The 25,868-nt window shown below is 50.6% G+C and overlaps 9 protein-coding genes across 9 annotated transcripts; 4 read left to right on the forward strand and 5 right to left on the reverse strand.

The window, feature by feature from the left end:
- The first annotated feature begins 1,996 nt into the window (after positions 1–1,996).
- LY79DRAFT_417181 (uncharacterized protein) lies at positions 1,997–2,618 on the forward strand. The gene has a single exon (XM_060553140.1). The coding sequence runs from the start codon at positions 2,058–2,060 to the stop codon at positions 2,505–2,507; it is 450 nt and encodes a 149-aa protein (XP_060408799.1). The 5' UTR covers positions 1,997–2,057; the 3' UTR covers positions 2,508–2,618.
- Positions 2,619–3,923: 1,305 nt separating this feature from the next.
- LY79DRAFT_526319 (WD domain-containing protein) lies at positions 3,924–5,963 on the forward strand (the record flags this gene model as incomplete). The annotated part of the gene is made up of 2 exons (XM_060555828.1): positions 3,924–4,136; positions 4,203–5,963. The coding sequence occupies 2 exons, from the start codon at positions 3,924–3,926 to the stop codon at positions 5,961–5,963; spliced, it is 1,974 nt and encodes a 657-aa protein (XP_060408800.1).
- Positions 5,964–9,345: 3,382 nt separating this feature from the next.
- On the forward strand, positions 9,346–10,333 carry LY79DRAFT_417232 (uncharacterized protein). Its single transcript, XM_060553141.1, has one exon. The coding sequence runs from the start codon at positions 9,703–9,705 to the stop codon at positions 10,282–10,284; it is 582 nt and encodes a 193-aa protein (XP_060408801.1). The 5' UTR covers positions 9,346–9,702; the 3' UTR covers positions 10,285–10,333.
- LY79DRAFT_569174 (mitochondrial carrier domain-containing protein) lies at positions 10,307–11,799 on the forward strand. Its single transcript, XM_060559035.1, has 3 exons — positions 10,307–10,813; positions 10,891–11,350; positions 11,443–11,799. Exons 1-3 carry the CDS (start codon positions 10,582–10,584, stop codon positions 11,594–11,596), a joined length of 846 nt encoding a protein of 281 aa, XP_060408802.1. The 5' UTR covers positions 10,307–10,581; the 3' UTR covers positions 11,597–11,799.
- Positions 11,800–13,335, reverse strand: LY79DRAFT_569177 (cofilin/tropomyosin-type actin-binding protein). Its single transcript, XM_060559036.1, has 3 exons — positions 13,086–13,335; positions 12,429–13,018; positions 11,800–12,365 (listed from the first exon to the last, which is right to left on the reverse strand). Exons 1-3 carry the CDS (start codon positions 13,102–13,104, stop codon positions 11,970–11,972), a joined length of 1,005 nt encoding a protein of 334 aa, XP_060408803.1. The 5' UTR covers positions 13,105–13,335; the 3' UTR covers positions 11,800–11,969.
- A 1,181-nt stretch (positions 13,336–14,516) lies between these two features.
- LY79DRAFT_526367 (glycoside hydrolase superfamily) lies at positions 14,517–16,005 on the reverse strand (the record flags this gene model as incomplete). The annotated part of the gene is made up of 3 exons (XM_060555831.1): positions 14,517–14,585; positions 14,643–15,351; positions 15,401–16,005. 3 exons carry the CDS (start codon positions 16,003–16,005, stop codon positions 14,517–14,519), a joined length of 1,383 nt encoding a protein of 460 aa, XP_060408804.1.
- Positions 16,006–16,618: 613 nt separating this feature from the next.
- Positions 16,619–18,452, reverse strand: LY79DRAFT_641899 (maltose permease MAL31; the record flags this gene model as incomplete). The annotated part of the gene is made up of 2 exons (XM_060562358.1): positions 16,619–16,987; positions 17,061–18,452. 2 exons carry the CDS (start codon positions 18,450–18,452, stop codon positions 16,763–16,765), a joined length of 1,617 nt encoding a protein of 538 aa, XP_060408805.1. The 3' UTR covers positions 16,619–16,762.
- Positions 18,453–18,963: 511 nt separating this feature from the next.
- Positions 18,964–22,308, reverse strand: LY79DRAFT_641903 (uncharacterized protein). The gene is made up of 4 exons (XM_060562359.1): positions 22,009–22,308; positions 20,339–21,959; positions 20,122–20,263; positions 18,964–20,056 (listed from the first exon to the last, which is right to left on the reverse strand). The coding sequence occupies exons 1-4, from the start codon at positions 22,134–22,136 to the stop codon at positions 18,999–19,001; spliced, it is 2,949 nt and encodes a 982-aa protein (XP_060408806.1). The 5' UTR covers positions 22,137–22,308; the 3' UTR covers positions 18,964–18,998.
- Positions 22,309–22,577: 269 nt separating this feature from the next.
- Positions 22,578–24,738, reverse strand: LY79DRAFT_641905 (glycosyl hydrolases family 31-domain-containing protein; the record flags this gene model as incomplete). The annotated part of the gene is made up of 2 exons (XM_060562360.1): positions 22,578–23,768; positions 23,850–24,738. The coding sequence occupies 2 exons, from the start codon at positions 24,736–24,738 to the stop codon at positions 22,633–22,635; spliced, it is 2,025 nt and encodes a 674-aa protein (XP_060408807.1). The 3' UTR covers positions 22,578–22,632.
- Between the last annotated feature and the right edge of the window lie 1,130 nt (positions 24,739–25,868).

A 25,868-nucleotide genomic window follows, 5' to 3' on the forward strand; every position in this document is an offset into this window, starting at 1 on the left:
CTAATGTCTACATTACTAGCGTGTCAGCTGGCCCTCTGCTGGTATTATCTGATTTCTTTATTCTTGCCCATATTGGGAACTGGCAACATCGTACTGGAACAGGATGCTGAGCAGCCTTACTGCCAAAATGATATATGTGTTTGCGGATGGCCGTTGATTCACACTAAGGATAAGATGAGCTATCGTGGCTCTCGTTTTCCGTTTGTGTCTGATTGCTGTCGTCTGGTTCAAGGATAAAACTCAGATGTTAGGACGTAGTTGGAAGGACGTAGGCGGCTGGATCCGGGAAACGTTATCAGTGCCAGGTTGGAGAGCATTGTATGAGGAAGCAAAAGGATATATTGCGTGATCTGCCAATCTTATCTTGCGGTCCCATCATCTCAATCGAACTCTCGATGAGGTAGGGTTAATAGATACAGACAAACAGGTAGAGAGCTCACTGTCTCGTCTCGGTGAAGGGTTAGAACAAGGGTTGGGGAAGTGGAGTCGGCGTGATCCAGGGTTTGGTGGCAGTGGCTCCACCGCGGCTATCGGTTGGCTGTCTGGTTGGTTGGAGTGCAGGCTCGCAGTCTTGGCCGGAGAAGATCTCGGAGTCCATGAATTACTAGCCAATGGTGGGTTACGTTGTTGCCAAGGCTTGCCATGCCTGAAGGTCTTTTTTTGGGAAAAAGATGTTCAACGGTGGCGGAGAGAAGGAGCCGAAAGAACAGAAGGAGCTCTCGGGTGCTAGCGCGGTGATTGAGTTTGGTCAGGGATGACGAGCCGATGATACGGGCGGACCCGCGCCTCCTCCGACTGTTGAAGACTGATGAGGATTACATATGGATGCTTACCTCATCCTGCTCAAACCAAGCAGGCGATGAGGGAAGGGAGCTCCAGAATTGAAGCCGTACAGATAGAAATGTGGTTCTGGAAGAAGAATGAGGTGCTTGCAGCAACCATGGAAGCGAGTTGCAATCAGCTGCGGGCTGAGAAAATGACGCCATTGCAGGCTCGCGTTAGCTCATCCCGATTGGGGGGATTGACGGCTAGGATGGCAACATAGGCGTTGGCCTTAACCTCATCGTCGGTACTCGGCGCGGCACAGAAACCTGGAGTACAGCCATTGTAGTTTAGTTTGCGGAGGCCCTTGTGCATTGATTATGTTTTTCTTCTCCTTGCGCCTCGGGGTAGGTAGGTATACGAACACCATGAGTAAAATAAAATACCCACAATAAAATGACGAGCTCAATTTGAAGTATTGTAAATTTTATGCCGACGAAATTAGGAACGAAGTCCTTGACTGGGGCGGGGGGGGGGGGGAGTCCATGGGCTGTTGTTAATGGAAACGGAAGATTTTTTTTTTTTCGTGCTCTTCCAGGCTGGCCAATTTGGTCGAACCCAGAAGATAACGAGAGAGAAACTACGCGAGAGGTGGCCACGATGAGCCAATCTGGGCCTAGAGGCAACGGAGGCGAAAGAGACAAGTGAAAGTAAACATTGAGGGACACCTGACCATGTGTTAGTGCATGATCGAGCGTGCTGCCAGGTAAAGCCGACCAAAGGTGTAGTTGACGGAAGTACAGTCTACTTTACACGCCTACCTACGCAAAACGCTCTCCAGGTGATCTACCTTGGTAGGTATCTATTTATGTAATGTAGACAGTAGGACGCAAGCGCCGAATGGTGTTGTCAAGTTCCCAAGCGAGATGTTGAGCAAGCTGTTATGGCCCCACTTTGAGGCTCGACCGGCACTTGCCATGGTGAAACTGGGGAACTGATGACAGGCGATATGCTATTTACCTGCTTGCATGGCATGATTGTTATTGTTTGGGCTGTTTGTGTGTGTGTGTGTGTGTGTGTGTGTGTATGTAGAGCCAAAGACGTAAAAGTTTACATTAGCAAATTATCTAGTAATTTACTCAGTGCTACTTCGTCAGCTTGCGTGCAGAAAAACCTAGTTATTGGTGCATCGCGGACAAGAGGGTGCGCCAGCACCAAATGGTTCCTTAGATACCTACTGACCTTACGTAACAGCTGCAGTGTCGCTTGTCGGAGATGCATCTCGGCTATCGGTGATGGTGCAGTGGAGCGAGACCCGCGTCGGTACCCGTCACCGCCTATTCCTTAGCTTCAGGGCAGCACCAAACAGTCAGCGACAACCGCTGCTGGCAATCCAAGTGGGTCTTAGAGCACGCCTTAGCGGATCTCCGACCCCTAGGAGCCGCTGTCGACGGGTGGAACCTCCGGGGGGAGAGAGAAAGGGAGTCACCACCGCGCCCCACGAGACACACACACTGAATACCTTTCTTCCTTTGGCACACGAACCAACGGACTGCTCACCTCCTAGCGATAACGCCATTCTCGCCCCAAAGCACCCAACCCGACTCTTTGGTTCGACATCCACATCCAAATCTCGTGCCGTTGTGCTATGCTACCTAGGTAGTCAACCTACCTATCTACCTATGCTATGCTATGCTATGCTTGCTCAATTTGGGCAGCGATTGCTTATACTCCTTGGTTCCTGAAAGAATCGCTCGCAGCCCGACTGACCCCCGTCGCTCAGCTTTGTACTTGTCTCTTCCTCCCAGGTCCTTGTCTTTCCTCCTCCCCATTACTCGCAACCGCAATCGAAACGGCGGATAAGTACTGAGTATCCCTTCTCGTCTCTACCCTTCTCGTCTCTCTCGGACGGATCAGAGACAGGAGCAATACCAGATACAAGACACACTAGATACCCTCTTCCCCTTTCAATACGCACGACATCGCCAGCACCAAAGGCGAAGACGACCGGCTCCACGGCGCACTTTGACGTGGCTGATAGCATACCCTCGTCCAAACCTAGCCGTACTACGCAACACCCCCCCCCCCCCCCCCCCTTCGAGTCTCAACTTCAGACCAACTCTTCTCGGGCTGTCGACCAAATCTTGCGACGGCATCCAAGAATAACAACAAGAATAACAACAAGAAAAAAGTAACGACGCCCTCCCCTCTGTGCTCGACCAGCGAATCATTCGGCGGCTCAACCTCCTGCCAGTACCCACCTGCTTCGAGTCTCAACATACATACCTACACGCCCGTCCACCTGTGCGCGCGCACGACAGAGAGAAACAGAGAGGCGCGCACTTGCACAAACTGCACCACGATTGCGTGCCCTTGCTCGAATTCCACCCTCGGAATCAGTCGGACCCCGTTCCTGTGGATCGTCTGGGCTCACATCTTGGTCTACCTAGCCTGTTTGAAGGCCTACCAAGCAAAAGATACCACAGACGCCAAACCTGTTGCAGCCGCTGCAATCGTACAGCATATACACGAATCGACGCTCCCCTGGCTCGCACGCCATCGCCAGGTCCTCTCGCCTCACCCTCACCTAAAACAACCCGGGCCCACGACCTGTCACTCGAGTGTCACTGTACACGGCTCCCTCCCTATCTCTCTCTGCTCCCCCCACCGCCGGTCTCTGACCCTCGTCGGGGCTCTGCTTCCTGTTGCTCGCTTGAAGGCTGCGTCTCTTGTACCTCCCTACACTCGGTAACACCAAGCAAGCCCGCCCGTCTCTTTCCCGGATGGTTTGATACCATCCACCCCCATACCCTTTATACTGTGTCTTGCTTCGCTTCTACTGCCCGCTGAAACATATTGCGGCTATGGACCTCGAAAGCACGTCAACCGTCCCGGATCCCCGGAGTCTGAACTTGAACCTGGGTCTGGGCCTGGACAGGAACCTGAATCCGTCGTCGCCCAGTCACCGTCATGACGACCAAGCCTCAACACCTGCCTCGTCCGACTCATACTTCAACAGCACCCCGACCTTCACCGCCTCAGCTGCTCCCTCAACCACGGCTTCCCTCGCCGACGATGTGACAACGGCGAACCATCCATCCAGAGACAACTGTGATAGACGGCGACCCGACGACGGCGACGTCTCAAAGTTTCCCGCCAACATGCCCACTCAACTCGTCGGCCAGACCGTCACCCCCTTCCTCAGAGAACACATTCCTGGCATCTATGCTCCCATCGGAAAGCCTGATGTCCAAAATGACAACAACAACCTCAACCAGAACCGCGACCCCAATAGCAAGTTTTGTTACCGTCACCGCCCCGACGCAAAGTGTCGTCGTGCCGCCGACGAGTCCAAGATGGTCTTAATCCAAAGTGTAAGCTCGCCTTGCCGTGATGTCCATAGGGCCTATCGACTCCGTGCTGACACTTCTCCTGCACAGGAACTCGACAAGCTTCCTTCCGCCGACCAACAAGCCATCACCCACGTCTGGTCCCTCTTCTCGGCCGCTCCCGCTAAGCACCGCGACCTAATGCTGCAGGGCATCATCACACAATGCTGCTTTCCCCAACTGTCTACCGTCTCGAGAGAGGTGCACGAGCAACTTAAGATCGACTTTATGGCCGCACTTCCGACCGAGATATCTTACAAGGTACTTGGCTATCTCGACACTGTCTCCCTCTGCAAGGCCGCTCAGGTGAGCAGGAGATGGCGGGACCTTGCCGACGACGACGTCGTATGGCACCGCATGTGCGAGCAACACATCGACCGCAAGTGTACCAAGTGTGGCTTCGGCCTGCCCCTCCTCGAGCGAAAGAGGTTACGAGACTGGAACAAGCAGAAGGAGCTTGCCGAAGCCAGGAGTCTACAGGAGGCCGCGCCCGTCCAGGCCATGGAGCAGGCCGAGGAGATTGCGACAGTATCGTCCCCCAACGCCAATAAGAAACGGGAGCTTGTCGTGCTCGACGACAGTAGGAAGCGAACCTGCTTGAGTGATCCGGGCGAGCCCATGGCGTCCAAGTCGGGGACCGAGAAGGAGCGTGAACGTTTGGTCCGACCATGGAAGAGCGTGTACCGCGACCGTTTCAAGGTCGGCTTCAACTGGAAGTACGGTCGATGCCACATTAGGACCTTCAAAGGCCACGACAACGGTGTCACCTGTTTGCAGTTTGATGACGAGATCCTTGCCACAGGGTCGTACGACGCCAAGATCAAGATCTGGAATATCGAGACGGGGGAAGAGATTCGCACTTTGAGTGGTCACACGATGGGTATCCGCACTCTCAAGTTTGTTGGCAACAAGCTTTTCAGCGGCAGCTTGGATCACACAGTCAAAGTTTGGAACTGGCAGACAGGTGACTGCATCAGCACTCTCCGTTGCCACACTGAAGGCGTCATCACAGTCGATTTCGACGGAAAGTACCTGGCATCAGGCTCCATCGACAAGTCAATCAAGATCTTCAACTTTGACAGTAAAGAAACCTTTTGCCTTCGTGGCCATGAGGATTGGGTCAACCAAGTAAGGCTGGACCCGGGCTCCCAGACGCTCTTCTCGGCCTCCGACGATTGCACCGTCCGCCTCTGGGACCTGCGAAACAAGACATGCATCAAGACTTTCGAGGGCCACATGGGCCAGGTGCAGCAGATTCTGCTGATGCCCGACGATTTTGAACCGGACGAGGAGGCCCTCGCTGGCGACGACAATGCCTCGGTCAACAGTGGCCGGAGTACGACCCCGGCGGCGGCTTCTGCCAATGCGGCGTCCATTCTCGGCTCCTCTTTCGGCAGCGACCTGGTGACGGCGGAAGACGACCGGCCGTCGTTCGGCTGCGCCTTTTCCTCGGACTCAACTCGGCAGCTGCCGCCCCGCTACATGCTTACCGCCGGCCTTGACAACACCGTCAAGGTGTGGAACATCCACACCGGCAAGTGTCTTCGCACCATGTTTGGCCACGTCGAAGGCATCTGGGGCCTTGTTGGCGACACTTTGCGCATTGTCACCGGCGCCAACGACTCCATGGTCAAGGTCTGGGAACCCAAGAGCGGCAAGTGCGAACGCACCTTCACTGGCCACTCTGGTCCCGTCACCTGCGTCGGTCTTAGCGACAGTCGCATGGCCAGCGGAAGCGAAGATGGCGAAGTACGCCTCTACAGTTTTGAGGCAGACGGTCCTCTCCTTGAAGAGTGCGGCACCCCTGCATAAGACCCAATCATTGGGTTCATTTTCTTCTTTTGAAATTGAGGGTTGGCTTATTTTCTTGTGATCCCCTCTTTTCCTGTCTTATTTGGCGGGTGTTTGGCGGGTGTTTGGCGCAATGATTCCCCAACAGCGACCTTACGAGGGACGGACACCGTTGCATGATGGGAAAAAAGCTACCATTATTTGTATCTTCTTGTTCAGAGTATTTAGATGTCCTTGTGGACCACGGGAACCAGGGGGGAAAGGCCTGATCATATGGGTGGCGTTTAGGGGCGTGTAGCTATGTTGTTGGAAACAAAGGCAACTGGATTGGAATCCAAAAAAAGAAAAAAGAAGAGCGGTTCGCTCTCACTATCCAAGTATAGGATATCCCATCAGGGGCAATAAGGCCCCATCTCCACTTATTTCTCTACACTACACGCACATAATAAGAATATATAATATAACAACATTTATCTTAATATTATTTTATATAGTAATACCACTAAAATTAATATTATTAACTATTTAATTATATCTTCTAACTCTAATACTGCTAGATTTATCTAGGACTATATTAAGGTCTACCTAGAGGACCTTGCTGTTGCCTGTACCTAAAATTGCCTACTAGAGCGCTGTAATAATAGTACTGTCTAGCTAGACAAGGCTCTAGATACTAGGCCTCTAGGCTCCTTTATACTTCTTAAAGTGCTAGTCTAGGCCCTAAAGATCTTAGTGCTACTAGATTCTCTAGTTAACCTCTTCCTCTAATTTATCCTAGTTACCTTTGTTACCTAGTAGGTTATATAGACTAATAACTATTTAAAGACCTTCTATAGCCCTTTTAAGCTATACTTATAAGCCTTTGCCTAGAGAGATACCTTAGTTAATAAGATATACCTTTTTTTATTAATTATAATTTATATAGGCTTACACCTAGAATTTTAAATTAATAAATATTAGTTAACTAGGCTATTAGAGATTAGCCTTACTTATAGATTTACTTAGTATATAGCCTAGGATTAGTTTAAACTCTTATACTACTAGCTTTATATCTTTAACCCTTCTAAATTAAACCTTAGCTAGGCTAGCCTAGCCCCTCTAATACCTAATGTATACTAGAGGGTTAACTAATAGTTAGCCTATATCTAAGAAGCTAGAGATCTCTTTTATATGCCTAGATCTAAGGTTACTGTTAACAAGGCTATAGTCTAGTTTATAGGCTAGGCCTAGGAGATAATAACTATCCTAATAAAGCTAATCTTAACTAGCTTTAAAGTATAGATTTTTACTTAATCTAGGTACTACCTCTAGTAGCTTTAGTATATCTATAGTAAAGGCCTATATAGACTAGTCCCTTAGGTTTAGTGCTAAGTTAAGGCTAACTAGGCTATATAGGTAGCCTAGTTAACTTTAACTTAATAGGTAGTAATAACCTTTATTAGCCTTATATAGCTAGTAACTACTATATTTATCTAGATAACCTTTTTTTATTTATATAGCTCTTCTAGGCCTTCTAGGAGCTTAGTATTAGAGCTTCTAGTACCTACTAGAGAAACAGTAGAATAGATCTAGCCTTTGTAGCTAAAAAGAATATAGAGGGCTAAGGTATCCCTTAGGGCACTATTTATAGTATTTCTACGTTAAATAAGTTAGTATATATAATAAATCCTCTTTATTATATATTACCTTTACTAATTAGTTTATAGTAATATAGGTTAACTAGTTTAGCTAAAAGGATAATACTTTTATACTTTTTCTTATAACTATCTTCTAGGCCTCTTTAGAAGAGAAGGTTATCTATTACTAGCACTAGCTAACTAGAGATACTTCTGCTAAGTAGGCTACCTAGTGTCTCTTTAGCCTAGAGGCCTAGATAAATTTACTAGTGCCTAGGTTAATTAACTAATATAACTACTATATAAATAGTATAAATATTAGTAACTAGATAAAGGCCTATTATTAATAAGAGCACCTTATTTATTAAGAGGGCTAGTAGGCCTTTGCCTAGGAGTTTCTTTTACTAGTTACACTTATAAATACCTTTATACTATAGTACCTTAGTAACCTTAACTAGACCTCTATTAGAAACTAGTACCTATAGTAAAAGACTATTACTACCTAGCTTATTTAATATTTTATAACACTAGTATAAGGTTAACTAAAAGCTTAGCCTAGGTACCCTATAGATAAGTATAATAATATAGTTCTATAGTAAGACTATATAGAAGGGTTAAGAGAGAAATATAGGCCTTATACCTACTATAGTAAGGCAAAGTTATAAGACTATAAGGTAGCCCTAGGTAAAATATCTAGGAATAGCGTTACTTAAAGAAAGTCTTGTTAAGGTTGCTTAACTTGCAATATAGCTCTTTATAAGCAGGGAAATTACTAGTACCTCTAGCATAGTCAAAAATAGGCGTAAATAGAGGTACTATACATATTTGCACCTTTGCAGGGTCATTATTGGTGCCCACTGTGGAGATGGGGCCTTATCGCCCCTGATAGGATAGCTTAAGGCCCCATATAATCTACTACCAAAACTTACGACTCGTAACATTACCATCACATGCTTTCTGTCTTACACGTGTGCGGCTGTGCTGTCCCTCACTGCTTGTGACTTTTCATCCGATACTGTTACTACAAATAACACTCTAGGTTCAGGCTGATTTTTCCCCATGTTTCGTCCCGCCGTCAGGTGTCGTGAGCCATGAAGTTCATAAGAATGTGGTAAAGTTGTTCGTACTTTTTGTCACCTCTCGCCTCGGCCAGATATAGGGATGGTGCGCACCAATGAATATGTCCGACAAGACTGGGCTGGACGGATGGAGGGAGAGCGCGAACGAGGTTAAGAGTGTTCAGGACCAGCCTCCGAACCTCGGCAATTTCTGACGAATGATCCTGGCCCAGTCGGAAGGGCGGAAGTATCCGATCCCCACATTCTGACTCCAGCGTCGCCTCCAGCTCCAAAGCCCAGGTGTCTCCCCCGCAAAATCACAAGCTCGGCGGCTTAGGGTCGGCAAAGCCGCAAGTGTGCTCTGCCGCAGCATGCCGCGCTGGAACTGGGTCTCATTGACACTACGTCACTCGTTGTTGCGCTTTCGTAGAGAAAAGGATTGTCACAGGCCGAAAGGAGAACCTTGGCCCATCGGAGAAGACGAAGAGAAGGGTAGGGTATGACTCTGGTTCTAGCAACAGATGTGTACGCAGCTCCTTTCGTCCAGTGCAACGCTATGTCTGGAACGCAATTGGACCTTCAGCTGCAGCAACGGCAATGGCAGTCAGGGATTTGCATCTATTTCCTTGAAGAAGAGGAAGCAGGCAGAGCTCTCCCCAATGCTCTAGGGACTTGTGTGGTGTTCTAGCGTACGCTTGCGGTCGTGTCCATGGCCTACTTCCCCTCTTCCCTCTTCCCAGTTCACGCACCCCCGGCCCCCCTCTCTAGTCCCTCCGTTCCGCCGAATCGGGATGGACTTGTCAATCTTGTCGCAACCCGCTACAGACGTCTGGAGATTCAATGGTTTGAGCCACCCAGACGACGCTCCCGTACTGCGCAGCGCCACTCACCTGCGCACTTGCTGCGCATCCTTGAGGTGCTATTCCCGTTTCTCATCCCCTCCTCTTTATACAGCCACTGCCTGGAAGACGTCAAAAGTCTACCTATACGCATACCCCCCCTCTGGCGCCTACGGTTACCGAAACCCCTGGCCCCAGTGTCTGCTGGTGTGTCCCGTCGTCTGGCCTCCAGTACGTTGTGCCGCGGATGAAAGGGACCTTCTCCTCATATGCCTTTTTGCTTTTGGGCCCTGTCCTTGCTGCTGCTCCTCATGCCTTCCCCGTCGAAGCATACATGCTCCCGGGACGGACGACTCTCACACACCTACCTACCTCTTCCTTGGGAGCACAAACCCTGAGTCATCTGCCAGATCCAACGCTTGGAACAGGTCTGATTTTCTATTCTGACTTGTGCCTTGACCTCTGGAGAGAGCCACACCCCCCTCCCAGTCCCCTTTCACACGCCACCTTGATATGGATGATTCCTGCCCGCCCTGCCGTGGCTTTCATCATAGGCGCCGAGGATGTTTGCTTTGTAGCTCCCCGACGACTTGTTCCGAGTCTTATTCTTCTGTCCCGACCTCTTCCCAAGCCTTCTTCCTTTCCTTGTGATTTACATGATTCCCCCTCTCCCCTCTCTGTTCGCTCTGAAGCATCACGCATTTTAAGAAGACCAACAAGACCATTTGTTTTGTTCTTTGTAGACTCCGGCGCAAGCCTTGTTCTCTCTGTATTCTGTTACCTCGATCCCACGCAGCGCCACCCTCTTAAACCATGGCGTCCAAGGTAAAGCAGGACGGCAAGACGCCGACTTCAGCGGCCACGAACCTAATTGGTATGTACCGATACGAAAATCGTCTCTTGAAGATGGAGAGATATGCGAATCGCGACTAATACAATTCAACAGCTGGTGGAGGTGCTGGGATGATGGAGGCGTTGGCGTGTCATCCCCTCGGTAAGGACCCTACCTGCATGCATTTGCTGAATCTTCCCCCCTTTGTGTATGCGCCAGCGTATGGTCCTCACAGACGCAGCCAATCGATATGTAGATTGACGTCTTTCACCCACAGACACGATCAAGGTTCGGATGCAGCTGTCGCGGCGCGCGAGGCAGCCCGGCGCACCCAAGCGCGGCTTCATCCGCACGGGTGTCGAGATTGTCAAGAAGGAGACGCCGCTGGGCCTGTACAAGGGCCTCGGCGCCGTGCTGACGGGCATCGTGCCCAAGATGGCCATTCGGTTCACGAGCTTCGAGGGGTACAAACAGGCGCTGGCGGATAAACAGACGGGCATGATCAGCGGCCAGGCAACGTTTATGGGTGAGTCACTCAGGAACCTAGCTGTCGGCGGCGTCCTTACGAGGGGAAAGACGCTGACTGAACACTTGTACGAACAGCTGGTCTCGCCGCCGGTGTGACGGAGGCCGTCGCCGTCGTGACGCCGATGGAGGTCATCAAGATCCGCCTCCAGGCGCAGCACCACAGCATGGCCGACCCGCTCGATATCCCCAAGTACCGCAACGCGGCGCACGCGCTATACACGGTCGTCAAGGAGGAGGGATTTGGTGCGCTGTACCGCGGCGTGTCGCTGACGGCGCTGCGGCAAGGTAGCAACCAGGCCGTCAACTTCACGGCCTACTCATACTTCAAGGAGGCGCTCAAGAAGTACCAGCCCGAGTTCGAAGGCACGACGCTGCCCGGCTGGCAAACGACCTTCATCGGGCTCTTCAGTGGCGCCATGGGGCCCCTGAGCAACGCGCCCATCGATACAATCAAGACAAGATTGCAAAAGACGCCGGCCGAATACGGTACGAGCGCGTGGAGTCGGATCGCCAAGATCTCTAGTGATATGTTCAAGTAAGTTCGGCTCACCTTTGGGGGAGGGGGGGGGGGGCTGATTTCCAAGTCTGTGGGGAAATGGGTGATCCGATACTGACGGTCCGATGCAGACAAGAAGGTTTCCATGCCTTCTACAAGGGCATCACGCCGCGCATCATGCGCGTCGCGCCTGGCCAGGCCGTGACGTTCACCGTCTACGAGTTCCTCAAGGAGAAGTTGGAGAAGAGCAACCTCGCTTTTACCGGGGGCAATTTCGAGGAGTAGAAGTAGAAGCAGGTCGCCGATGCTTGGGCACGAAATGTTTGTTTCCAGCGGTGGATATCTGTTGTCTTTGTTTGCAAAGATGCCAGGGTCTAATGTGCATGCTGCTGGAGGGCGGCTGTCGTGATTCACTAGTTGGTCATGGGGAGGTTATTGGCGGGGGTCAGCAGCGGTGCGAATATGTAGATAGGTCGAGAATGCGCGCATCTTTCATAGAGGTAATGCATTGCGGATGGAATTGTGTGTCTATCATCAGCCCGATCTACAGGCTCGGGGGTTGTGTTCCAATAAATGCTTTTGCACGCTTCTAATTCAAACTGGGGTCTCTTTCGAACCACAACTCCCACAACAGCAAACGTCATGTCACGCGTATCTTCTAGCGACCGGGCCTTTTAGGCCTGTTGAAGCCCTGTCTGGCCGTCACCTTGGGGTGCAGCTCCGAGAGGACCGAGTCTTCGGTGATCTCGTTCGGCTCCTCGACCTCGAGCTTCTTGTCTAGCGTCAACCCGGCCTCGGTGGATGCGACCGCAAGAACGGCACGCTTCATAAGAGGATACAGCATGCGATTCTTGATGGCCTTGTTGCCGGGGGTCACAGGACAGGTGTAGATGAAGAGCAGAGGGCTCGTCTCGGCGCCGTTGTGGCTGTGGGTGAAGCGGTAGAAGGTGAAGCGCGGCTCGGTAGGGGAAATGGTCTGGGTGAGTTCAGTGATGCTGGAAGGGCTATCGTTGGAGGGGACGAGCTCGACGGCTTCCTTCTCGGGGTTGATTTTCTGCAGGGAAGATAGGTTAGATTTCTCCTTTCCACAACAGAAGGAGAATGGGCAGGCGCGTACCAGCATCACTAAGATCTTGCCGCCTCCGGGAGACAGCTCCTTCAAAGCCGCAAGGGCATCCTCGGCAATGGGCATGGCCATGGTCTTGCTCAGGTGGATCTCCCTAGTTCCGGTGCCAGTACTCGCCTCCTGCTCGGCCTGCTTGACGGCGCCGAGGCTGCGCTCCTCCTCGGTCAGGGGGGCCTCGAGCTCCGTGTGAGCATCGTGCTTGGCAAAGCCGTTGGCAGACAGCTCCTCCGGGGTTGTAGCAAAAATCGACTCGCGAAAGTGCTCGGAACCGAGCTTGCGGACGAGGGTCAGGCGGGTAGAGGCGAAGAGCATCTTCTGGCGGACCTTGGCAGAGTCGGGCACGTAGGTCACGGCGGTGAGGTGGGGAGCCGTGTCGTGTCGGCGGAGGAGGGCGTAGAGAGCTTCATTAGGCTTGAGGTGAGGTTGGAGAGAGGCAAGGTTGTCGTCAAAAGAGGCGGATGGAGCGGCCTTGGGCAGAAATTGGACAGGTTTGAGGGTCTCCGAGTCGATCGTAATGAGGAGCCCAAACTGGTCATCGGACGACAGGAGGGTGTTGAACTTGGAGACGAGCTCCTGGGAGGCTGTTGTATGTTAGCGGTGTGGCGTGGGAGACAGACGATGAACCACGGTGTTCAAGGAAAGACGTGCCGGAGATGCCAGACTGCATGCTGGCGGGCTGGACGTGTGAACCAGTTACACAGGGCTGCGACTATATTTTCTGGGGTTGACTGCGAGATGTAGGGGGGGCGGGACGGCTGAGATATGTATTCAATGCCGCCTGGGGTAGGGCGAGTGCGGTGAGGATGGCAGGCCTGGACTTTTGAAGCTCGAAACGCGGCGCCGCCAGCTCATACTGTTGTTGAGTGGATTCATTGTATGGTGTGGTGTCGGGGCGGGGGGACGACGCATGGCGGGGTAGGCAAGGCGCAGTTGCGCTGCTGCTGTTGCCGTGACACAGCTGCTGAATTGGGCGGGCTTCCGCCATTGCTTCATTGCCTTACGTAAGCGTTTCCCGGGCTGACAGTTCGGGGAGAGCGGGGGGGGGGGAGTTGGGTTAAAAGGGGTAGGGCTAAGTAATTATATAAAAGTAACATGTGAATATTAAGGCTTTTATCTGTAAGCGTATAGTAGAAGAGTTTTTATAAATCCTATATATAAGGTAAATTAACAATGTATTAGTAACGAAAGATAAGTAGTTATATACTCCCTTGTACGCCTTGAGTTATTTGACTAGATATAATGTGTTCCCCCTCATTGTCATTAACCAAGTGCTGAACTTCCAGTCTGTGGCCTCTGATACTGAATTATGAACCATTTATGGTTGACTCATTGGGTGTCGTACGATCATCAGTATTGATATTCCAACAGTATATATAATTCTTCCTCCCCCCTGAACTGCGCTCCCGCGTTTCCCTACGGTCCCTCCTAAGTCTGCATGGGTCATTCATCGGCAGTCAAGTTTACCTGTGCACTGAATCGCAGCACAGTCGGCAGCTCGCTCTCAACTCAGCGAGTCGTTGCTCTGCAATTCCAATGGCATTTTATGCCGATCCAGGAGCTGTCAGAATGAGGGCTATCTTGTGTGGTTCGCCACTACTTAATTGCCCTGTTTGTCACCAGTAATTAAATACATCCCACCCACGCCACATACAGTGACGGCATCTTATGCCAAGACTAACTTCACCGACTGAACCATGAGCTTTTTTTGCGAAGCTGCTTGTGTTCTTTTCTGATGCGAGCATGTAAGATAGTTCACGATCTTCCGCGAACACTAATCTTGAACAAATTGCGTATTTTATATCCGCGAACCGCATAGGTTTCTTCCTAGCGGATGCTCGTTGGTAAGCTATACAAAAAGCAGCGCTAGCTGACTACGTGTCCAGCTTTTGCGCATCCAACTAGCGCGTTTAGGAGGGCTAATTTCAACTGCTTTTTGTTTATGTTTTCTTGTCCTACGGCCAGCTTGGATCACCGTTCTCTCTGTAGCCCGGCGTATTTACCCCTCCTGGTCCCACAATATGTCAAGCCATGCTGCAGATAGCACTGTACTAGATCCTACATTTTCGACTCCATTCTAATTCACTGGCCGCCAGAGAATTCGAAAGCAAATGCAGTTGAGTTCGTCGGAGTTTCAACGAGAATATTGAGCTAAATTAGATTGATAGATTAGCCAAATATACCTGACGTGAAAAGAACCGGACTGACCGTATCAGACGTGTATGTGTACTCAGCCGTGCCAAGATCAACAGGGCCTTCGATCAAGCCTGAGCGGCCATCAAAGTCGAAACGAAGAGTGCGAATTAAAACACTCCCATCGGCAGGCAGTCCAATACGACCCAAACCCGAGACGCTGATTTCATACGGGGCCTGGAGGGACTGAGTTCCTGCAAGAACTTTGACGTTGTTCCCAGAAATGGTCCCGAAGACATCGAATTTGAGGTCCGGCGATGCATTCGTGGCAACACGATCGCCTGTCATCCCGGCGTAGTACTTGTACGTCTGCCAATCGCCGTTGGGTTTATAGCTACCGTCGGTATCTTTGAAAACAAGGTCGGCCATTAAATCATGTAGACCCGCTCCACTGCCCCAGTTGGCCCTCAAGCCGCGTAGGTTGTGGCGTTCAAGCTGAGCCAGATAGAAGGCTGAGTTGGCAGGGTTCTGCCTTTCGTGCGCTGCATACTCGTTTATGTCTATAGCTCTCTGTGGAAGGTTGTGTTGGCTGAGAAGTGTATTGAAATCAGGAATGACCCTGTCGAGCTCACGTCCCGTGTCTCCAATCTGGTGCCAAGAGTATATGTCGGGAATTGTATCGTTTGCTGATATGGCGGCCAGCCAAGAAGTCCAGGTAGGACTCTGAAGATCAGGTACGTTTGCACTGGATGGTCCGCTAATCAGGGTGTCAGGAAGTTTGGCTCTATGATGTATTAGTCGCGGACTACGTTGCCGGAGTGAGCAGTGCTGACCTTATGATTCTGTGAGCTCGAACGTAGTACTCTAGGTACTGATCCCAAGAGCGTGCCCAGAAGGTATCAATATCTGGCTCGTTCCAAATGTCGAAGACCAGCCCCTCAAGCATGTCGTTGTCTTTAAGGTCCTTGATAACTTGCGCGAGGAAAGCCTCCATCTGAGACCAATCGCCATTATCTCCTGGATACAACCCACCTCCTCCCAAGGACCCATCGGACCCCCATAGGTCATGAGGGAGAAGAATGAAATCTGCTCCATACTTGCGAGTGGTTCTGTAATTGGACAGCGTAGAGTTAAAACGTCCGATATAGCCGTCGTACCCACCACCGGCCCATCCTGGCCATGGCGTTTGGGCACCGCCGGCACGGCAAGCATTGAACTTGATGTCGGTAGCGAAGTAGTCGGGAATGGAGCTGTCTGTGTTTGTGCCGTTGTCAGGAAATCCATATATGAATCCCGACCCAAGAAACCGAGCCTCTCCTGTCGAGGTGCTGAGGTCAACAGTCGCAGCGCCTAATGATGCACGGGGGGCGACCAAGGCAGCGCTTTGATCAATGGCCAGGGCCACGAAGACAGCCGAAAGGATGTTGTTGAGCTTCATGATGGGATCGGCGGTGCGCATGCATCAAAGGAAGATGCTCAAAATGTTTTCAGACATTATCGTGTCTGACTTATATAGAAAATATATCATATTCCATGCCAAGAATTGGCGTTCTCCCTTTTGACTTATCACTGGACTCAAGGTTCCCCATCGGAGCATCGAGCTTTGGCAATAACCGAGTTCTATTAATGTTGACCCCATTCCCATTGCAACTCTACGTCCCCTTCCCCGCAAAGACCCCGCAATGCTGCTCTATGTTGCTACGGGGTATGATTGCCCCATTGCATTCATTGCCGAGGTGACGACCTCCACCCCCGCCGGGAAAACGTAGCTGATTTCCCCTTTCACTGTGTGGCAGGGAACCAGTGGACTTCACTCCGAGGGTCTGCTTTACGGCAGAAGTGACTAGTTGCATTTGCAAAGATTGATATATCGAAAGACGGAAAATATGCGTGTTTGATAACATCTCCTTTCTGCTAGACGATGACGAGAAAAACCGAAACTCAGGCACTTAGAAAGGATGTAGGCAGGTAATAGACAGAATTACGACTGACGCCATTTGGACCACCAGTAGGACAGTATAAAGTTTCCAGAAACTTCAAGGAGACACAGATCCGTTGCTGGTGTCATTTGAAGAAAATGCTGTATAGGTGGCTATCATATATAGTAGGCAAACTCAGGTTCTACCGAGTGAAGGAATCGATCATATTGTCCATTCCTCCACATCAACGAAAGATTATGAGCTGAAAATCTCAATTCAATCTTGTTTAGTCAAAGCCTCCTCTCCGCCTGCATATGCATCGACCTTGTATGAAGCAAAGTCCGATGCCTTAACGCCCCTAGCAAACAGGATGTCAAGCTCTTCAAAAGTCTTACCCTTGGTTTCAGGCAATCGGAAGTATGTCCAGACGAAGAAGACAAACGCACACCCGCCCCAAAAGAATGCAGTCTTTCCTTTCCAGCCTCCCGCCGTCGGATTCAGCTAGTAGGTCCAGGTTTAGCATTTCAACTTTTTAATACTGTGTTTAATGACCGTGATATGGTTAAATACTTACCATATAAGGATTAATGACGTTGCAGATGATCTGAGCAACGTAGTAGGTGATTCGGCTCAGACACACGCTCTTATTGCGGAGGCGCGTAGATGAGACTTCGGAAATGATGGCGTAGCAGATCGGGCCAACAGTAAGGTAGTAGACAGCTAGCCAGCCAAGCATCATGCCAGCTTGGCCATAGTTTGCGGCGTCAGAGTTGGGGGCGCCGGCACTTATTGAACCGACCACGACAAGTATGAGGGTCAAAAGGCCAAGACCCCAGAGGTACAGAGTACGGCGTCCGAACAAGTGGAGAAGGCCCCAAGCCAGGATCGTGCCAACTGAGGCGACCCCGAGCCCCCCAACGGACAATTCAAATGAGATTGAGGTGGGCAGCCCGGCCTGAACAAAGAAGTAGGTTGGCGTACCTCCCATTGCCGAGCCGCAAAAGGGCTGAGCAGCGAAAGTTAGGCACGCGATCTCAGTTCTGCGCAGATTGACACCCCGGAAGCAGTCCATGTAGGATGTGCCTTCATCCATCTGGGCCTCGATCTCATTTGTGTGGATCATCATAGCGACTCTCTGTTCCACCTGGCTGCGCTGTGAAGGTGAACTGAGGCGGAGAATCGACTTTTCGGCTTGGTCATACTTGCCTAGGCGGACAAAGTACCACGGCGACTCTGGTGCGAACCACAGGATAGCGAAGAGAGGAAGCGGCCACACCCATTGGATAGCAAACGGTATTCGATAAGACCATTGGCCGACTTTCTCCGAAAACCCAGCTTGAACGCCGGCTGAGATTAGCTGACCGAGAGCCCAGCAGAGATTAACGTAGACTGTCAGATAGCCGCGTAGAGCAAGAGGGCAAACCTCTGATGCGTAAGCCGGCGCCATCGTTGCATAAACTCCCAGAGGAATTCCACAGAGAAACTCCGAAAACAGAAGAACTGGAAGGTTTGGCGCGAAGAACGAGATGAAGATGAAGCAGCAAATGGAAGCCAGCGACACCAACAGAACCATTCGGTATCCGAAACGGTGAGTGAAGTAGCCGTTGGCGAAGGCCCCGATGATAGTTCCAACACTCACGGCGTTGCTGAGTCCGTTCTGCCAGGCGGCGGTGATTTCGTAAGAGCCTTTACTTGGAATGTATTCCCCATAATGCTCTCTGAAAGCAGGTTGAGCGAAGAAAGATGAGATGAGAACAATGTCGTATCCCTCCATGATAATCGAGGCGGAAACAAGGACGGACCATAGCGCAGCCTTTGGAAACAGGCGGATGGCTTCTAGGAAGCCAAGGCTGTGCTCGTCCTCGGCGGCTTTTTTGGCCAAGGCTAAGTCCTTGATCTCGTACTCATTGGCATGAGGTTCATGCTCAACGATATCGATCGCATCATCATCATGTTTGGGTGCCATTGCGTGTGGGGTTTGAGACAAGCAGTGTGGATGGAATAACGCAAGGTCTCAGTTGGTGATGGACCGGATGCAAGACGCGGAGCCCGAAAAGGACGAGATGCTCCGTACGAGATCAGCGAGCAGTGTTACACACTCTGTGGACACTTCTGTCATATATACTGAACAGGTAAAGGTGAAGAGAAATTTGCCGGTCTCGCTCTTGCACCCAGGGGTGTGGTTGAATTCCCCGCACACATCCTGGATAGAATCTGGGGTAAGTCACATACGGAATGAAGCTAAACTATGGTTAGGTTTGCTACTGCGGAATATGTTTACCCGACTTGCAGCTCTGTCGGTGCTGAGGTCCACCCCCACCGGAGTGGTGTCGTGCCACCGGGGGCATGTGGGATGTTTTGTAAGTGGATTCATGTTCCCTCCCCAAGCAGCCCCCCTTATTGTGTGTCTCTCCGGTGGAGATGTCAATTTGTCGGGCATTCAAGGTCACGCCGTACGAGAATGACGGATAAACCTGCGAATCTCTGCCGAGGAGTGAATCATTGGTTTCAGTCAGTCAGAACAAGACTGAATAAGGGATGCTAGCAATTCTGCGAAGGGCTGTTCAACTCCCCAGGTCCCCTGCTGCTTCAACGAAACTTCCCCCCCCGTGTGCTCGATCGGAAGATTAGACTCCTGTCCAAAATTGCCGTTCAGCATCCGGATTCCCTCTTGTAAAATCTTCTTGGGTGCACCTTGTTGGCAAATATCGCCAACTTTTGCAACGTGCCCCGCCATACGGTGTCCTAGCTTCACATATGTCTGCACCATCTCATCATCGCATGGCCTGTCCAGGTGTAGGAATTTCGGCTCTGGTTCTTCCAAGTCGTTTTCCGCTCCACTTGTGTCGTTAGGACTCGCCTGTGATTCCATGACACCGTCCCGGGAAAGCTCTGGTCGTAAAGGTCCCGACGTTGGTGGTATAGTAGCATTGTGTTGGTTGAGAAAGAGCATCATGGTACTGTAGGACCAGATGACCAGAGTGGAGGTGAAGATGGCGAAGGGTTCCAAAACATCTTTGATGCTGTAGCGGCGAATGTGCCAAAAAAGCGCCCCGGCGTGAATAATTGACAGCCTAGCTTTGTACTGATCGTTTACCGCCCATTTGGCGATGTTCGTTCTCGCTGTTTCAACCTTCGACTTGTCAACTGATCGACCGTAGGTACCCAACGAGGCTGCAACTGCAAGCGTCCTCATGTGGTTTATTGGTGTCAGAAGAATAAGTCGCGAGAGATGTAGGTGTAGCAATGCTGGATGCTCCCAGCCTCCGGCTTTGGCAATTATAGCGTTAGCGTTCCAATGAAGCAGGTCTAAGCAGTCACATGCGCTGTTTCTCCATCTTGAAAGAATTGGGAGCGATGGCGGCCATGCTTCTTCTATTAGGTCCTCCTCAGAATGCTTGGCAACCTCCGCTGTTGGCGTCCAGGAAGAAAGCTTTGATTGGTATTGGTAGGTGGCAGCCTTCGTCCGTTGGTAAATGGCGTAAGTTAGGACAATTGTCCCAAAGTCACCGATGTTTGGGGGCAACTTCTTTTCCGTATACAACATGCTCAGCGCGTCATGCAATCGGACTTGATATGATGTCATGGTCAGTCGATGGTTCGAGGTTGGGTTTTCAGGTTAGAAAGGCATGTACCTGTTTTGGAGGCATCTCGGGAGATTTTGTCCAAATCGGGTTTCTCCCACAGCGGCCCAGGGCAAGGCAAAACGCCTTTAATGTCGCCCAAATTCAGTAGAGGTTCTTGGTTGAACTGCAAAGCCAGGATATAGTCAAGTGTCTACAGAATTTCAAACTCGTCAGTTCTTGTCGAAGTGATATTATAGACAGCGAAGCACATAATGGAATCGCTTACCCATATCATCATACCGGTTCGGATATGAGATTGCCTTTGAGTCCAGGCTTTTAATACAGCCTCTTTCGTAGCAGAGCCCATGTTTGCTGGCGCTGCAGCTGATATGTTCAGCAGGTTGAGCTCGCGGCAACAAGCCACAAGGAATTGACGCGCCGTCACATCCAATATGCGAGGGTCTTTCTTCGAATCTTGCGGTCGGCACACAAGGTAAAGGATTGTGGCTTGAGCAGCTCTCAAAGTCTGGTTATCATCTGGTCTAGCCTCGCAGAAAATGCCCCAGCATGCGGGGGGTCTTGAGCGGGTGTGTTCAAGGATATGATGAGAGACAGCCTTTTCAAGGAAGAGATATAATGTATCTCCGAGGCTTTGATTGTTGACCCCTGATGCGTATCTCGATCCAACAGCGCATATGGCCAGAAGAACAAGCCAACTAGACTCCGATTCGTATATGGATGTCGACTTTCTTAAGAAAGGGTATGCGGGGTGAAATCGATCAAAGTAAAGCCTGAAGTAGGCTCTGATGTGCGACAAACAAGGATATTGTCTTGGGTTGAACGCATGTCCTTTGAAACAGACTTCATGTTTGAACTTGTTGATTAGATTTTCGTAAGCTTGGGCCGATAAGAGAAGTGGTGTCAGACCGTTTGTGTCCTCGCAATAACCATCTGCTTGAACGACGTTTGGAACCCCCGGACATTCGATTTCTGCTTCGCCATATATCGGGCCTGGACCACCTTTGAAAGGGGCTCTAGTGGGCGCTCCATCGACGTAATAGGTTCCTGTGGTTGATGAGGACACGACCGATCCATTGGAGCTTCTTCTATGCCTAGCTTCAATCGTCTGACTTGGATTGTATATCTCATGGCTGGATGGCGCCGGTGGTTCTTGAACCTCAGGCAGAGGCTCTTCCGTAAGGTTGAACCATGGGCCCTGTACAAACTGGATTCCAGCTGTTGTCTGATGAAGGCGGTCATGACTAGCAATGACCGTTCCGTCAGCAGCTGTGGGCTGTACCCAGTCAAAGCTGGTATAGTACTCGGGAGAAAGCCAGTTGATCCCGGAAACTCCAATAGACTGATCCGCAAAGAAGTCGCTATTAACGAAGTTACCAAGAATCTCTGCATCGCAAGAGATACTGGCATCCTGCGTATCGTATTGACCGCCGTCGTTGGCAGTCATAGCTTCCCATCTAATGGAACGGGATTGCACAGCCGCTCGCCCGTTGGCGCTTGCATTGCCATCAGGGAGTATCAGAGGCGTATCATTCTCACGGCTCCCGCGGGCCGGGTGCGCGTTGATGTCGCAGTCAGCTGGAACTTCAGAGATTTCCACATCACCATTGACCGGCACGGGAGTAGTACGATCGTGCTGTCCAGTGTTTCCATCAGCATCCTCAGGGGTCTCAGGCGACGACCCATTTGAACGTCCCTGTCGTCGTCGTCGTCGTCGTCCGGGATAACTGCAATTCAGCCCTCGGCTGGTGCAACGTTGACACGGCTGGTCCCTTGAGCACCGGGTTCGGCTCGATGCGCATTGACTACAAGCTCTTGCCGATGTTCCATGTCGACGTGATTGTTCTTTGTCTTGACTATGGGAGGCGGTGTGACGCGTAAGAACATCCCTAATGTATGTCAGAAGTAGCTTGGGCCAATTTATTGGATAGGACGAACAGTCGAGAAAAGCTTTTACCACATTTGGTACAGCTGAAGGGCCTTTCCCTGGTATGCGAACGCTTGTGTCTTATCAGATGTTCCTGTCGTCTAAAGCTGCTACCGCAATAGTCGCATTTGAAGTCCATGTCTTGTTTTCAACAAAGTCGGCCGCTTTACTACCATGCGGCTTATTAGCATTTTCTTTGTCTGCTGCGGTGTGACATTCGACTTGGCTGAGCTGACGAGGACTCCGAATCCAGCATGAAAAGAGATTCAGGCGAATGGTCCGTGATATACACCATGTCAGGCATTTGTGAGGGTACGTTCGGTCAAAATTACAGTTCGATTGCTGCAGGAGGTCGGGGTAATATACATGGACGCAAGCGGGGTAATGCAACGTGCAAGGATGTAAGGCGTCGCGTGCGGTAACAACTAAAACAGTTCAGGGTAATGAATAGTGTAAACTAATACGCAATTGTCCTAGCATTGGCGCTGATGGAAAACTAGAATGTCATGTGGAAAATAGACCGTTTGTTTCGTGAGGGATAATATAGGAAGAGACGTATGACAACAAAACAATCGAATATAAACGAAAAGCCTTACCTGCGCTCTAATTATCACTACAGGAATTAGAATCTTGGATCACCTCTCCAATGTCACTTGCGCTCTACACTTCCTTACAAAGACCGGCATCAACTCCAGGGGACAGTCGACCTCAACAGTCGAGCCGCCCTCCCAAGTTCGTATTTCAGACTCGACGTCAGTGAAAGAAGTCCATTGTTCACCAAACTCCAAGACCGGGAGATAGACGTCCATCTTTCTGACGCCTTTTGCGACAACCGGGCAGCATAGATACGCGTCTCCGTACATGTACTGAGTCGCCCCAAGCTTCCAGCATTGCGAATCATTGGGAAATTCGTAGAATAGGGGCCGAATGACCGGAGAGCCCTTCTTGTGAGCCTCAGACATCAGCCGTCGGGTATAACTCCTCAGTCGTTCACGGATGAGCAGATATTTGCGACAAATATCATAGACAGCCGGTCCATAGGACCAGACTTCATTGGGCGCTCCGCTGCTAGACGACAGGCTGCCACTCTTGGGCTCCCGGTCGCCGTGCAATCGCATGACAGGACAGAAAGCACCCCATTGAAACCATCTGACAAAAAGCTCGCGGAATGATTCATCTTCGGGGATACCACCGTGAAATCCGCCAATGTCGGTCGTCCACCATGGCAAGCCAGCAATTCCCATATTGAGTCCTGCGGCTAGTTGGTTGCGGAAGCTTAACCAGGACGACGCTATGTCGCCGCTCCAGACAAGAGCGCCATACTTTTGACTGCCAGCCCAGGCACATCTGAGAAGATTGACGGGGTTCTCTTGGCCGGACTCCTTCATACCATCGAAAAACGTGCGGGCGTAATCGCGAGGGTAGATGTTACCAACTTCCAGGTTTGGTCCTAGAAAGTAACGATAATTGTCAAAGTCATAGACCGAGTATTCAGGCTCAGCTTGGTCCAGCCAGAATGTTTTAATGCCCTTGGTGTAATAGTTCTCCTTTGCTTTGTTCCAGACGTATCGACGTGCATCGGGATTCGTGGGGTCATAGTAAACTGTCTGACCCTCAAATTCGAAGTTCGTTCTGACTCCTCTTTCAGTTCGTACTAGAAATCCTTTCTCCAGCATTTCTTGAAAGTTGGATGATCTCCGGTCAACGGTTGGCCAGATAGACACCATCAACTCTACCCCTAAAGCATTGAGTCGTTTGACCATGGCGTCTGCTCTCTTATTAGTCGTGATGGAACTGATGAGACCAGGCAGCGTAATCAACAGAAACACCCCAGACAGAAGTGCCGACTTACCTGGGTCAGGCCAGTAGACAGGGTCAAATTTCCACTCTCCCTGCATTGGCCAGTGGAAGAAATCCACAACAATCAGGTCAAGCGGCAGCTCTCGGCGGTAATACTCTTCGACAACCTCCAGCAACTGGTCCTGAGTTTCATATCGAAGCTTGCATTGCCAAAAGCCAAGTCCGTGTTCCGGCATCATAGGCGCTTTGCCAGTTACACCGGCATATCGCTCCACAATCTGAGCCGGTGTGTCAGCGACGACCACCCAATAATCAAGAACCTTTGTTGCGTAGGCCTCGAAGGATGTTGTGTTCTTGCCGAACACAACGCGACCGATAGCTGGGTTATTCCACAGTATGCCATATCCCAGAGATGAGAGGGCGAAGGGCACGCTGGCTTGCGAGTTGCGGTGTGCAAGTTCGAGGTCAAGACCTTTCAAATCCAAGTGCGGCAATTGGTATTGCCCCATGCCGAAAATCCGTTCGTCTGCGTCTAGACTCTCGAAGCGCATGGTAAGATGGTAGGCGCCGCCACTGAGAGGCTTGAACTCGCGGGCTTCAACTTCTATGGCACTACACTTCGCATCCAGGAGATCGCGTCTATTTCTGGCGTACTCTTCGAGGACAACCTTACCGCGAGAGTTGATCACAGTGATCTTGCCGTGTTTCGTAATGCATGCTTTAGCATTGCCATTCGTAATCATGGCCGAGCCATCATCAGCGATAGATAATTGAGGGGCGGATGAAATGCTTGGAGGTTTCCCTTCGAGAGCCCATGCCTCGGAGGGCATCATATGGGCCTTTGTTGCCCGGATTCGAAAGGCATCCGGGCCCCATGGCTCAATCCACACCTGCTCGCCATCATAGCGGTAGATGAGACGGTGGTCCTCTTGTTGAATCATCTTGGAGATAGAATGACTAAGAAGAATTTAAAAAATTGATAGTTAATGGTGCAGTGGTTTCCGCGATAATAATGCCGAGGGGGACTGGACAGGAAGAAGTGGCAGTCGAAAGACGAGTATCCTTCCAAGCACGGAGGAGAAAGATACATGTACTTAAAAGTTGACTTTACAGAATCCATCCGACCTCAATTATCTTCGGTGATTCGTTATTGAATGTTTCAACCATTCTCTAGTGCATATTGCCGGCCGCGTGCAAATGCTTGTCCCGGTCACGAACTCCTCTCCACCGGGGTCCGGTGGGAGCTGTGGGACAAACTCCGGTGGAGAGCTAACTCTGCCGAAAGGTGAAAGATTCCCACGATCGTCGCAACTTGCCGCCGGTTCAACGGCGGAAATTTAGATTTTTCGCAGCTTGAAAACTTTGTGAAAGTAGGCATTAGACATCCTGGTCGGCTCGAAACATGTAGAATATAATTATCGTCCTTTGCTGGTGGTTCCGATTCACCCAATGGTGTTGGATATTATGGCTAGATAACTACGGCAGTAACAATAATTGAAGATGTCTATAGATACTCAGATTTGTTGTAGAAAAAGCAAAATAGAGAAGGAGATTCACAAGTTAAGCAGCGAGGTAAGGGGGAGATAGCAGCTAACACCAATAGGGGTGATTAGATACTCGCAGTTAAGTCAAATAACTCGAGTCTTTCAGCACCCGTCTGAAGTGCCCAACCCCCTATCGGAAGGACTATTTACCTAACTCTGTAACTGCAACCCTCTTAAGCGCATCAAATACAAAATATAGCGGTCTACGATTACTCATCCAATAGCCTAACAGTCAAATTGAGGTTGTCGAGACATGTTAAGCGCAGCTAGAAGTAATGTCGCCCTCATCGTTGGTGTGTGAAACCTCCTTTCCTTCAGGCACCTCCTTGCCGAGAAACTTGTAGAGCGGTTGCTATCCATCCCTGCAGATGCCATAGATGAGAAGCCTCAACGCAGCCACATGAGCTTTGACTCGCTCGCTGTGGTAGCTGAAGGCCTCGGTCGCCCTCCGACGGAACTCTTCATCGAGGCTCTTCAAGCGTACGTGTGCAACCGAAGAAGCCGCTGGTTGTCTTCTGCGTCGCGAA

This window comes from Colletotrichum navitas (genome assembly GCF_030913465.1).
Source record: "Colletotrichum navitas strain CBS 125086 chromosome Unknown LY79scaffold_98, whole genome shotgun sequence".
Lineage (NCBI taxonomy): Eukaryota > Fungi > Ascomycota > Sordariomycetes > Glomerellales > Glomerellaceae > Colletotrichum > Colletotrichum navitas.